This window comes from Mesoplodon densirostris, chromosome 16 (assembly GCF_025265405.1).
Source record: "Mesoplodon densirostris isolate mMesDen1 chromosome 16, mMesDen1 primary haplotype, whole genome shotgun sequence".
Taxonomy (NCBI): Eukaryota; Metazoa; Chordata; class Mammalia; order Artiodactyla; family Ziphiidae; genus Mesoplodon; species Mesoplodon densirostris.
Genome location: NC_082676.1, coordinates 82,345,738 through 82,358,338, shown reverse-complemented (window position 1 = coordinate 82,358,338; position 12,601 = coordinate 82,345,738). Strand labels below are relative to the sequence as shown.

Sequence of the window (12,601 nt, the reverse complement as noted above, 5' to 3'; positions counted from 1 at the left end):
TTGTGTTGCAGATTTGCTTTGTGCTTACAGTAAAAAGCAGTGAATAATATAATCAGACAGAAGTTTAGCCTTCATCAAAGCTTAAGCTGAATTCTCTCTATAACCCGTAGACAAGAGATTTCCAAGGGGCTATTTGAACACCTTTATTTTTTTTAAAAAAGTAAATTCTTACACATAAATAAATAAACATCATTGCTATTTCCAACCATTTATGGGATAAATAAGGTCATTTTTTATGTTAAATTATAAAATTGAAATGTAAAATTCCCAGTAAAGCATTTACTTAAAAAAAAAAAAAAAAGATCCTTCAGAGGATAATTTACCTGCTATAGTTAGATTTTTTTATTTTTAATATGATTCTCCATTTTGAAAAACATGTTAAATCTTCCTTTCTTTAAAGTAACTCTTGAAATAAAGGGTCTGCCAGTATCTGCTATGAGGTGACTTGGGAAAAAACATTCCAGATTCTTGCTGTCCTCTACTTTCCTTTGAAGGGGAAAACATTAAAGTCAAATACTTCATGCTTTAAGCCCATGTGTTTCTAAACATCCAAAAGAGGAGAAAATTAACATATTTGCCCATGAACTCCCAGAGGACAAAGCTGTATAGATAATAGTGTCGATGACTTAATAAATACTCACTGTGGATTGGGCCCTGCCCGAAGCACTTGACAGACAGCAGCTCATTTAATATTCTGATCCTTAAAAGATAGTCCGGGGGCTTCCCTGGTGGCGCAGTGGTTGAGAGTCCGCCTGCCAATGCAGGGGATGCGGGTTCGTGCCCTGGTCCGGGAGGATCCCGCATGCTGCGGAGCGGCTGGGCCCGTGAGCCATGGCTGCTGGGCCTGTGCATCTAGAGCCTGTGCTCTGCAACGGGAGAGGCCCGCGTACCGCGATGAGGAAGCCGAGGTGCAGAGGCATTCGGGGACTTTCTGTCCCTCTGCTGCAAGGTCCCCGCACCCAGCGTGGTGGCTGCAGAATGACCGAGTGCCCAAGGAACTGGCTTGCAGAGCAGAGTTGGACTGCAGCAGCCATGTGGTCTCAGTGGCTGAGGTGCGTCTCCAGGGCTCTCTTCCAACCTCCCCTCCGTGCTGAGGGTGTTGCGTTGCTCTGCATCTGTGTTTAGCCGGTTACCTATCTCTTACAGAGATCCAGTAAGCAAAAGACAAAGAACCAGGGTGAGCTCTGGGGACTGGGTTCCTCCCAGCATTCTCCCATATTTTGCTTTAACCAAACAAAGTCGACAGCGGGGTCTGTGAGCCAGTCTGGAAGCCCTTTGCCTCCTACCCCCTCACAGCTGACGAGTGGTGTCACTTCCAGGTCACAGGTACACCATGCCCTGAACGCCTCTCTCCTCCTTTGTGAGACGAAAAGATGGGACTGCTAGTGACTTGGGCACTGGAGGAAAGCTTAACCAGCTTCTTAGCCCACGCAGACCTTGGGCTTTCTGATGTGGCCTGTGTTTTTGTGGGGTTTCACCCTGACCTTGCTGGTTGGCCAGGCTGGGTCCTCAGGATCGTTGAAGCCGCTTAATACCCTGAGCAAGAACGTCAACCTGTAAAAATTGAATATGACATGGACTTGAAATGCACATCCCTTATAAAATGTTTAAAGCTTGCTGGATTTTATTAGAATATGTGAACCAGACTGAGTATATTAAATTTATGAGTCCAATTGATGCAGTACCATAATAATTCAATATAATATGCTTATGTCATTAAACTCATAAAGAAGAGTCTCTGAATAGCTGTAATGAATAGTTCAGATTCTGTAATCACAGACTAGCATTTTCACCCTGATGAATTTTAAGTGGGAGCACCCAATTCTATATAATATCAAGAAATAAATGCCATATTTCAAATGATGATTACTTATTGCAAGTATTTACTTTAAAACCTAGGACAGAAAAGAAATACCTGCAAAGACAGAATTATTATTAGAAATACAGAAAAGGTTGGAAGAGGTTGGCATGAAGCATAAATCAGCAACCAAAGAAACTTTATTCTGCTTTGACTAATATCATCTATTCCCTCATCTCTTACCTTGTTCCCAAATAAGTGTATCTTGGTAATCTATCACTGAGTAATAAACTACCCCAGAACTTAGTGCCTTAAAGAAACTACCACTTTATTGCTTATGATGCTGTGGTTCTGGATCGTGGGCAGGGTGGTGGAACCAACCGCTGGGTGGTTCATCTTTTCCAAATGTCTCTGTCGGGTCTGGCCACTTGTATGGCTGCATTCAGATTACAGGTCCACTAAGGACTGGGCTCAGCTGGGGTCCTGGAACCTGCAAGGTGACCTCTTCACTCTCGGCATGACCTCCAGTGCATTCTCTTGGTTAAAACAAGTCACAGGCTCCACCCAGAAGGCCTGGCAGGACTCCATGGATCAGAGAGAAGAGAGGCTGCCAGAACACAGTGCTGGACCCCCGGTCTGAGAGCTGATCCGGGGGCAGAGCATTCCAGAAGTGTGTCCCCCACGCTGAATAGTGCACAGTCCAGTGCTGCTGAACCACTGGCCGTGCCCCAAGCTCTGCTTCCCCACCATGAGGCTTTGTACACACTCTGCCCTCTGCCTGGAAGAGGCTTCCCTCAGCATCTTCCCCCACTTGATTCTTTCCCACCCCTCAGGTCTTGGCATAAATGTCACCAATTCCCAGGACGAGGCTGGCTGCCTTTCCTAGTGCTCCAAAAGCATCTCATTCCTGTTTTCTTGGAGCCACATTTTAATTCCTGCTTTTCCTGCCCATCTCCCTGAAAGGCCTTCGCGTTACTCAGGACGGAAATGAGGCTTGTCTATTACTGACTCCACAGCAGTGCTGGCAGGAGGAAAGCTCTCAGTCAATATTTGTTGGATTCATGAATGGGGTCTGAAGAGAGGCGTCAACAGAGAATAATCTGTGATTCAGCCCTTAAAAGGACAAGCAGCGTTTAGACAATGGAAGCACAGCACCAGTAAGAATGACTCTGAACCACGAGGATGTGGTACAGGCAGCCCAGGCACCCTGGAAGGGCAGGCTCCGGGCCTGTCATATGCAGCACTGGACATCCAGTACCCACACGCTGCTTCGTGGGAAGCAGGTGTGCAGTAACCACACAGAGGAGTGATCTGCCTGAATCAAACTGTCCCCATTTTATCAGAGTGTGAGGACATTTGGGGGTGTGTTGGGAAAGGAACCCAGCATGTCCACCAGTTGATCCAGTGGAGACAGATTTTAGGATTCCTAAATATTCAGAGAGAAGTGTTCAGACTAGAACGTATGGGAGCTTAGAACTGGGAAGACTCACGGGGTGAATAGTATTGACCTGCCTGGGTCAATTCATAACACTTGGCCAATGGTGACCAGATCTCTCTGGGGTCTAGAAATATCCCAGTGTGCCTCCATCCAGGCCAGATCCATCTTCAGAGCCCACCAGTCAGTGATGAAGCCTCCAAGTACTGCAAGGTAGATGAAACCTCTAAGTCTTTTTTGGGTTTTTTTTTTTTTTTTTTGCTGTACGCGGGCCTCTCACTGCTGTGGCCTCTCCCGTTGCGGAGCACAGGCTCCGGACACACAGGCTCCGCGGCCATGGCTCGCGGGCCCAGCCGCTCCGCGGCATGTGGGATCCTCCGGGATCGGGGCACGAACCCGCGTCCCCTGCATCGGCAGGCGGACTCTCAACCACTGCGCCACCAGGGAAGCCCGAAACCTCTAAGTCTTATTGGAATGAGTTGTCTTTAAGCTGCCACCATGGCTAATGACTTCTGGAAATGAGGAATGCCATTGAACTGTCTTCCCTGTTAATATGTCACAGTGGAAAGGTGGCTCAAGCCCTATTACATTTTTAAAGAACATTTCAATTTTAATAATTTCAATAGCTTTAAATTAAACTATGGATTGATGTTAAAATTCTGTAAAATGAAGAGAGCGCCACAACAATGAAATATCCGGAAAATCATTAGGATGACATGGCTGGGGTGAAATATTGCTGATGAAATAAGTAGTAGGTTACAGTTACAGCCGTGAGCCCTATTAAAACGGAAACTTTCTAATAACATAAAATGGTCATGACTTTACCCCCCTGCTAATTAAAATAGAAGGAAGGAAGCCAAAAGATAAAAAGGTAAGGTCTTCCAAACGCTTCTGAGGCCCTAGTCTCATTCCCATCTCTTATACGCACAAACACACACACACGCACGGACGCACGTGGTAGTTGACTGAAATTCAAGGTAGATTCTTAGAGCCTACATGAGCGGGATGTGAACAGCCCGAGAGAGGGGCTGCATTTACATTTATAGTCACACCTTACGTTGCAGGCTTAAAGGATTTTCCTCAAGAATTTCGAGGACTTTCTCCCAGTTTGAAGAGCCAGTCATTTTGTCAGCCTCTTACAGTCGTCGAACTTGGCTAAGTCCCTTGAGATCTCAGTCTTCTCATCTGTAAACAGAGGATCCACACACCTGTCTTCCTCTTCCTCAGTGTGTCTCAGGGGTCATAGGAGCTCCTGAGCCAGGAAAGGCACTTTGTATCAGTACCAAGTACCGGCAGACCCACAGCCAGGTTCAAGGCCCGTCATAATCTCCTTCGAGCCCTGCTTTTCCCCAGGCTGAGCCCTCCACACACTGGCCTTGCTCCCTGTTCACATTCTTCACTGAGCCTGGGTACCACACACCCTCCCTCCTTTCCCTGATCTCCAACGTTCCTTTCCTTCCAGATCCCAGACTTGAAAGGGAATGGCTGCAAGCTGGGAGCGGCCACACTGTTTAACGCCCTGCTGAGCTCCCACGTTTTTGCCTGGACGGACTGTAGAGCACGTGGTCATCCCTATGAGCAGACTAGCATTTTATCCAGAAGTTCCCAAGTTGAAAGGAAAAACCCACAGAGGCTGCCGGAAGGCCAGCTTTTACCCAGGTTATTCCAGAAACTCAAGTACTTTTCCTTTCTTTCATATAGTAGGTCACATGTGAATCATGTTAATATTATGACCTTCGTCAAGAATGTCTGAAGTGAAGTAGCATGTAGCAACACATTATATTTTCATTTTTTTCCCTTAATACAGTGTGTCGATTGAAGTACCAGCCTAAAGCTCTAAAATAATTGACTAAATTCTTGCTGAATTGCCCTGTGTTGCTGTAGGGAGTGTGTTTTGCCTTTCAGAACTCATTAACACAGCCAACAGGCCATATTAGCCTGTGTTTTGGTTCAAAGATTAATAATGTTTGGTGGTTGTGTTTTGAAATGGTGTTGGAATTTTTAAAATTGGCCCCTGTGTGTATCTGGGTTTGGGGAAGGAGGCTTCCAGCTGACTGCTTGGGTGGGAATGGACCTCTGGGATGCACTGACCCATCTGAAAGCCTCTTAGGATTGACCTCTTCCTAAGAGAAGTGCCCTGGGCAGATGCCTTGATCCCACAACAGACTGGCCCCCCAGGAGTCAGATGTGGTGTAGATGGAAGCCTTCCTCTGAGTCCTGATGGGTACCTGCCAACGCCCCAGGGGATTGTCAGTTAACTTTATGGCAAACAGTAGAAAATGACTTTGTAAGCCCACTTCCTTACAAAGACCAGAGACAGAATGGGCATATCAGAAACTCTTCTGCATCTGCCCTGAATTTCTTACGTAAACTCTTGAAGTGCTCTATGGCACCAGCTCTGCAGTTTGGAAGAGGCTTGCCACAGAGGACCCTTTGGTCCCAGCAGGCCCCAAGTGGTATCTTGATTAGCAGTTTGGGTATGAGGTACCCATCCCAGACTGTGAGTGGGAAAAAAATCACCAATCCTCTGCCATAAGTCAGCCAGATAACCAATCCCCAAAGAAGGGGAAGGTATTTTTCAGAAGGGAATCTGAACGCTGTTTGGGAAGGGAAACAGAGGAAGGACGGTCAAAAAATGGCCAGTGCCCAGCAAAGCACTGTAAGGAAGGTACGGGAGCGTGAGCAGAGCTGCGTAGGACTCCGTGTCGAAGTGTAGAAGCCTCACAGGAAAGAGGTCTCTGCCCCAGGCTTGTGTGGAACATTCACTCTAGACAACCCCGTGTCCCTGTCCCCATGAGAGCGCCATCAGGCCGGGAAAGGCAGCATCTGGCCCAAGCAGCTGAGATGCCCAGCGCTATCGGCCTGGCCCAGTGAGCGCAGTGCCAGGAGACGGGGGTCAACCAGAGAAGAGGGTGCTGGTGGATGCTGTGGACGGCAGTCTGGTGACTGAGACCAGCCTCTGGAGTTGGGAGATGTGGGTGTGAGTCCTCACTCTCCCACTTCCATGCTCTGTGACCTCTGGGACATCACTTAAGCCTCCCAGACCTCAGCTTTTGCATCGAGAAGATGGAGATAATAATAGTCTCTACCTCATAGAGTTGTTGTGGTAATTAACTGAGGTAGACCATTAAAAGCTCTCAGCGTGCCTAGAACATCGCAAGCCTTTGATGAATGGCCTCTCCGTGAGAGGAGCGAGGAAGTAGCTGGTCAGCTTGGTGTGTGCATGTGGGGGACAGTCCCAAGGAGATACTCGGAGGGGTGTTACAGGTAAGAGTTAAAGGAAATAAACAACTACCTTGGAAAGAAGGCGTCAGGAGCGTGGTGGGGCGTGTCTCTGGCAGTCATTGCACCCCTCATCCTTCTGCTGGTCTCTCTTGGCCTCCCCTTTGAAAGCTCACGGTCCCCTGCAGGATTTAATTTTTGTTCTGAGGGGATTTCACAAAGCACGTGCCCGTTTCACATTTTGTGTGGAACAGACCCACGGGGGCCCATCTCTCCCAGAGATTTCTGCCTCCCCCCACCCCGCTCACTGCCCCCGTGTAGATTGCCTTTAAAAAAAACAATAAAACATGCCCACAGCCGTAGAAGAACAGTTGATGAAGTCAAGGTATTCAGCATCAGGACTGAAGTATGCCTTAAAGATTAGCCACCTACACTTGATTTTCTGAAAGCATTGATAAGAAAAGACCTTATATTTTATAGTGCTGGTCCAAGAGGCTAAAAGTAAAACACCTAGATAGATGTCTGATATATCTGTTATTCTTAAACCTTTTTTTGCCAACTTGGAAAACAACTCACGGGCCTCCGTCTCCAGCATGGTCGTGCTGTTTTCCGTCTCTTCCTTCGTCTTCTCTTCTCCCCTGTATCCCATCCCATCCTCGCTCGCCCTCTTCCAGCCGGCCCCTTGCATGTCTTTGTGCTCCATTTCCTGGTCCCTCGCTTTCCCTCAGTTGCTCACTCTCAGACACCTCCAGACCCCCTCCTGCACTGCCACTTCCCAGTTTGCGATCTTCCTGAAAGAAGGTTGGGTTCCCTCTGACTTTCGTCCTCCAAGTATCCGAGGCGGGGCTGGACTGTTGCCCCACCTTCTCAGCGGCCCTGACCCGGGGTATTTCTCAGAGCAGAGACTCAGGTGTGACCACCCCCGCTCCCAACCAGGGCCGGCAAGGGTTGCCGGCCTTGTGTGGTCCCTAATGGCTACAGAGATTTAAATTTGCCTGCTTTTCTTTCTGATTTTAATGGAGAAGATGCCATGTGAAAGAAACAAATTGGATATTGGATTTCACAGATCCTTCTCCTGCTTTGCCCATCTGACCCTGATAAGCCACTGAAATTCCCGTTGTCCTTGAGTTTTTGTAATACTCGCCTATAAAGTGAACGGCCCTGGGTTAGGCAGCTAGGCTTCTGGACTTCTTTTTACACACCAGGGAGGGCCGGGGTGTCTGTGGATCAACAGTAGAGGGAGAGCTTTACCAGGAAGCACTTTAATTTTCTCCCTTCAGCCGCAGGTGCTGTGGAAAACATTGGGGGCACAGGCAGCAAAAATTACTAATATAAATGTGTGTATTCAAGTATGTATTTTACATATATTTATAATGTATATTGACTGCATGCAACAGCAGCCTTCTAGTACAATGGCTGGTCTTGGACCGAGGCCTGAAGCCCTAAGAGAAAACTTCTTTATTGGAAGAATAACAATAAACTTGACTCATCCGACACCATTATATGGAAGTAGATTTCATTACTGAAGAAATGCAGACAAAAGAATCGAACTCATACCCCTGCACACCCCTCCGTTCCAGTCAGTGGGTGGGCATGGTCACGTGGACTATTACGCAGCCGTTGAAACGAACAGACCACATACAGCTCACCCAGCCGGGTGCCCGAATCTCACAAACATCATGTTAAGCCGTGGAAACTGGATACAGAAGGGTGCACCCTGTGGGATCCCATCCATATGAAGTTCAAAACCTGGCAAAACGAATCGATGGTGCCAGAAGCCAAGATGGCAGTTACCCTGAAGGGAAACAGCGTGCAGAGGGCTGCCTGGGCTCCAAAAATGTTGGATATTTTTATTCCGATGCTGAGCACGCCAGCGTGTTCACTTTTTGAAAAGTCAGTAAGCTGTACATTCATGATGGTTGCTGTTTTCTCTTTGTACACTTCAATTTTTAAAAAATTAACTCATCCAAATCAGTCATCAAGGTTGCTTGTAAGCACTTTTCCCCAGCTCGGCAGTGTGCCCGGGATGACGGGGAATTACAGAGAAGAGTGAGATGCTGTCTGTGACCTCAGGAACCTTCTGGAAACTTAGTTCCGTCTGGTGTCCCCGGCTCCACCCCCTAGCCCTTTGGGTTTGTCATTCACCAGAAAGAATTTGCTCAGCCTACCTCAAGCCTGTGGCTCTGGATACAGACGACTCACCCCATACACTTGAGAGCATCCCGAGGTCACCGCAAAGATCAGTTCCTAATCGCAGCATGTCTTTGACCAAGGAAGTGGTCTAGGTAAAGGAAACCAAGGCTGCCCCGTTCTGCTGAGGGGAGATTTGTCTTGCAAAGACAAAGCTCTTCCGTAATGCTTAAAATCAGTTGGATCAGATCCTTCTATCTGGTGATTTCATCGAGGTGTACTGCTGCGTTCATTTTAAGAAAAGCCATCACCTGCAGCTACTCCCCTGCTCTCTCTTTATGGTGCTGCCAGGGCAGGGAAGGGGGTCTCCAATACGTTCTCTTTGCCTTTTTTTTTCTAGTTTTTATTTTCACTTCTCTTCTCATTATCGCTTCAGGCTTTACTGGCCCTTCAAAGGGCCCCTGCTTCATGAACTAATGATGACAGATGACAGATGACAGATGACAACATCTGTTGCCGGATTTAAACACCTTCCATCCGGTTAGAATTCATCTGGAAGGCAAGCTCGTCTTGCGCTTTAGTCTGCACTTGAGCGCGGCCGTGGGGACACGGGCTGCACAGGCGCTGCCGAGATGACGATTCTGCTCCCGCTTCTCACCACGAAGGGGTGTAGCTCACACACAGCGGTGAGCTCGCTCCCCGTCCTTGTGCCAGATCATCTCTCTCTCCATCTTGCACAGTGAGCTGCGCACATGCATTTCATCGTGAGCGTTGGCTGGTCGGGTGTGGTCGATATTTCCTAGTAACTGTTTGCTGGACCTTGGGTCCTTCTAGGTCAATGTTCTCAGCTTTCCTCCCCCACAGAAAAGTCAAGGCAGGTTCCCTTTTGCTTCTCTGATGCAAATAAGTACTGGAGCAAGGTCTTCATTTTCTAGCAATTGGTTTTGGCACCTTCTTACCTCTACCTGATCTCTATTTCAAGAGCCCTTCTTGAGCAATTACCATGAGACCAGGAAGTTAGGAATAGTGGACAAAGGAAACAGAGTCTGATTTAAAAACCCTTGTTTTCAAGTCTTCTCTCTTGGTTACTAACCTTGCTCCCCGGACAATGGGTGTTGCAGTAATAAAAAGAGGTAATTCTAGGCAGAGTATGAAGATAACTTATGAAGAGTATGAAGGTATTTTATCTTATGACGATAAAGTAAAATTAGGTGACTTAGGAAACTTTTGGGTGTGGTACAAATGTGTGTAACCTCGCTTTGGTGAAGGTCGCATAGGCATCTACGTGTGTCAACACTCCTCAGTGGATGAGTACATTTGAAGGATATGCAGTTATCGGGCATCAGTTATACATCCATAAAGCATAAAAAATTAGAAGTTTGAAGATTTTTAGAACCTGTAAATTGCTATACAAATGTTAATTATTAGTAATCCTTGTTACTGTTTTTAAGAAAGTAGCTAACATTTTCCTTAAGCAGAATGTCTTCTTTCAGAGGTAAATTTGAGGTAGGCAATTCACTCAGGTAGCTGAATTCGACTTCCCCCAGGCCAGGGTTTCTCATCTGTAGCACTAGTGACATTTGGAACCAAATAATTCTTTGCACAGAGGCTGTACTGGGCATTGTAGGATGTTAGCTGCATCCCTGGCCTCCACCCGCTAGGTACACCACCCGCCCTGTGGCCATCGGAAATGTCTATAGGGCAGATCACCCTGGCTGTTCTAGGCCATGTTTCATAGAGAAGCTTTTTTGTTACTCAGAGTCCCTAATTACTATGTTTAATTTCTGAGTTTGTGACAGGATTTATACTTTTTAAACAAACTGAGACAGTAATAAAGATTCAGGCCTAAAACTGCTCCCGTCCGTATTTTCTGTTATAGAAAACGTTTGCCTGACCTGAAATACGTGAACTATTTCTGTGTCCTCTTTCCCTTTAACACATCCTGCTGGCACCCATGTCTGATTTCAGCCCCAGCATCTTGGGTCCTGGTCTCAGACGGGCTTTGCCTGTTTGGTGCCAGAAGAGGCCGCCGATGCTGTGACAGACGTGTGCAGGGGGGAGGGGCGAACACGGGGTTCAGAGCAATTAATCTTAGCAACAGCTTCCTTTTACTGGTGATCATAGGATTTGTAAAGGGGTCTGTAAATATCAGTGCTTGCTACGGACCCTCTCGTCCCCAGTATTGCTTTTCCTTTGGTTTATGAGAAGGATCCAAAGCAGAGAAGGCCTGTGCCCTTTAAAAATGCACGTTTAGCCTCGTGCAGACCGCTAGCCTTTTTGTTCTCCTCTTAGTTGCCTTTTAATGAGTGATCGGGGTGGGGGGGATGACTTTATTAATTAGCAACACTGTTGCTGGAATGCAGACCCCAAGCCCAGCGGCCGCTACCCAGCATCCCTCTGGGCGTTGTGTGCAGACAGGTCCAAGCCGTGTCGTAGGAGCCAGGAAGTGTCACCTGCATGCCGGGCACCATGGCAGCTCCCCAGGTGGGTCTGATGGGGCAAAGGTGGCGGCGGAGGGTCCCTGCACTGTTTCTAACGACAGTGGCAGCTCCTCCACGCTCCACGGGACGTTCCTCCCCCCTCCCCCCGCCCCACAGTGTCCTGACCGTGTTTTTGCCTCTTGTCTCTTCCCCAGAGGTACCTCAGGGACTTTTTCAGCGTGATGCTCCAGTCAGCGACGTCCCCGCTGCACATCGACAAGGTGGGGCTGACGCTGTCCAAACACACCGTCTGCGAGTTCTCACCGTTCTTCAAGAAGGGCGTCTTCGACTACAGCAGCCACGGGACGGGGTAGGGCCGGTGATGGGGCCACGCCACGCAGTGCCTTCTCGTCCGAGCGGCCCCCCAGCCAGGGGCCTGGACCCCTCACCGCTTCGTCCCAGTGCCTGAGCGGAGCGCGGGGCTCAGGGGCTGGGCTGGCTGACGACGACCTCGACGGCGGCTGTCCCTGCCCCTCGCGGGTGCATGTGGCCTTCTCCCTGTTGTGTGCAGAATCCGTCCCCATGGCTCCATCACCCTGGGCCCCCGGGGCCGAGCCAGCCTGGGGCTTCCCGAGGTGGATGGCTGACCACACCTCCCTAATGACTTTCATCTGGTTTCCTCTTTCACCAAAATACACTCTTATTTTTTTTATATTCCTTCCATGTGGCTGGCTCCCAAGAAAAGCATTTTAAGTTATTTCATTGTATTTTGCTTTTTCCCCATTTGAGTCTGAACTTTTTACATAATCCCTAAGCACTGATGTTTACACAGAATTTCATATTCTGCAAAAGGGATTTTCGGTCCAGTCATGACTGGAGTCTTCCATGCTTGACACATTGGATGTAGGTGACATCAATTTCTATAAATCCATTCAAATAGGATATTTGTTTAATCTTGAATATTCAAGAAGTTTTTCCCAGATGGCGGCCGTGCACTCTCAAGCTTTCTCTGCTAAGCACAAAACGAGCGCCTCGCTGAATGCATATTTTTAAACATTTTGTTCACATTTTTTGTTACTGAATCTACTGGATCTTTAGCTGAAAGACTAGAATTTACTGTAGTTTATTAACGATCCCTTAAATCACTCAGGACTTAATGTAGCATCACACATCTATGTACAGTAAAACTGCTTTGTTTTACTAAAGAGAAAAATGTGAGAAGAAAAAATATATATGTGGTATATATTGAAATGTATATAATTCTACCTATAGATTTATATATGTACACACTCCTGTATGATAGTTATATCAAAATATGTAATCATTCACACCAAATTTATTAAAGGTGTTTGTTTTTTCAAGATTTAAATTGAGCTGCTATCAATATTAAATGAAGTTATGGAATCTACCCTGTAGTTCAGTTTAAGTTTGTGACATGATCATTCTTACTGGTCTGTTTAAAATTTTATCTAACGTTCTTGGAAACATACATAATGTATAATTTAGCATTCCTCTGGTAGAAGATGCCCTTATAGTTATGATTGAAGTCACAAATGAACGGGTAAGAAAACATGCTTGCGTTCAACCTTCGAGAAT

General features: G+C 47.2%; 1 protein-coding gene across 3 annotated transcripts in view; it reads left to right on the top strand.

Moving 5' to 3' along the window:
- Positions 1-12,326, top strand: part of KIF16B (kinesin family member 16B) — a 298,237-nt gene extending 285,911 nt beyond the window's left edge. For 2 of the 3 annotated variants that reach the window (XM_060078071.1, XM_060078069.1), the window contains one exon: positions 11,221-12,326. In XM_060078071.1, coding sequence (XP_059934054.1) covers positions 11,221-11,379 — 159 coding nt within the window. In that variant the 3' untranslated portion in view covers positions 11,380-12,326. The remainder of the gene's footprint in view (positions 1-11,220) is intronic. The other variant, XM_060078070.1, reaches the window with a different exon arrangement.
- The last annotated feature ends 275 nt before the right edge of the window (positions 12,327-12,601 follow it).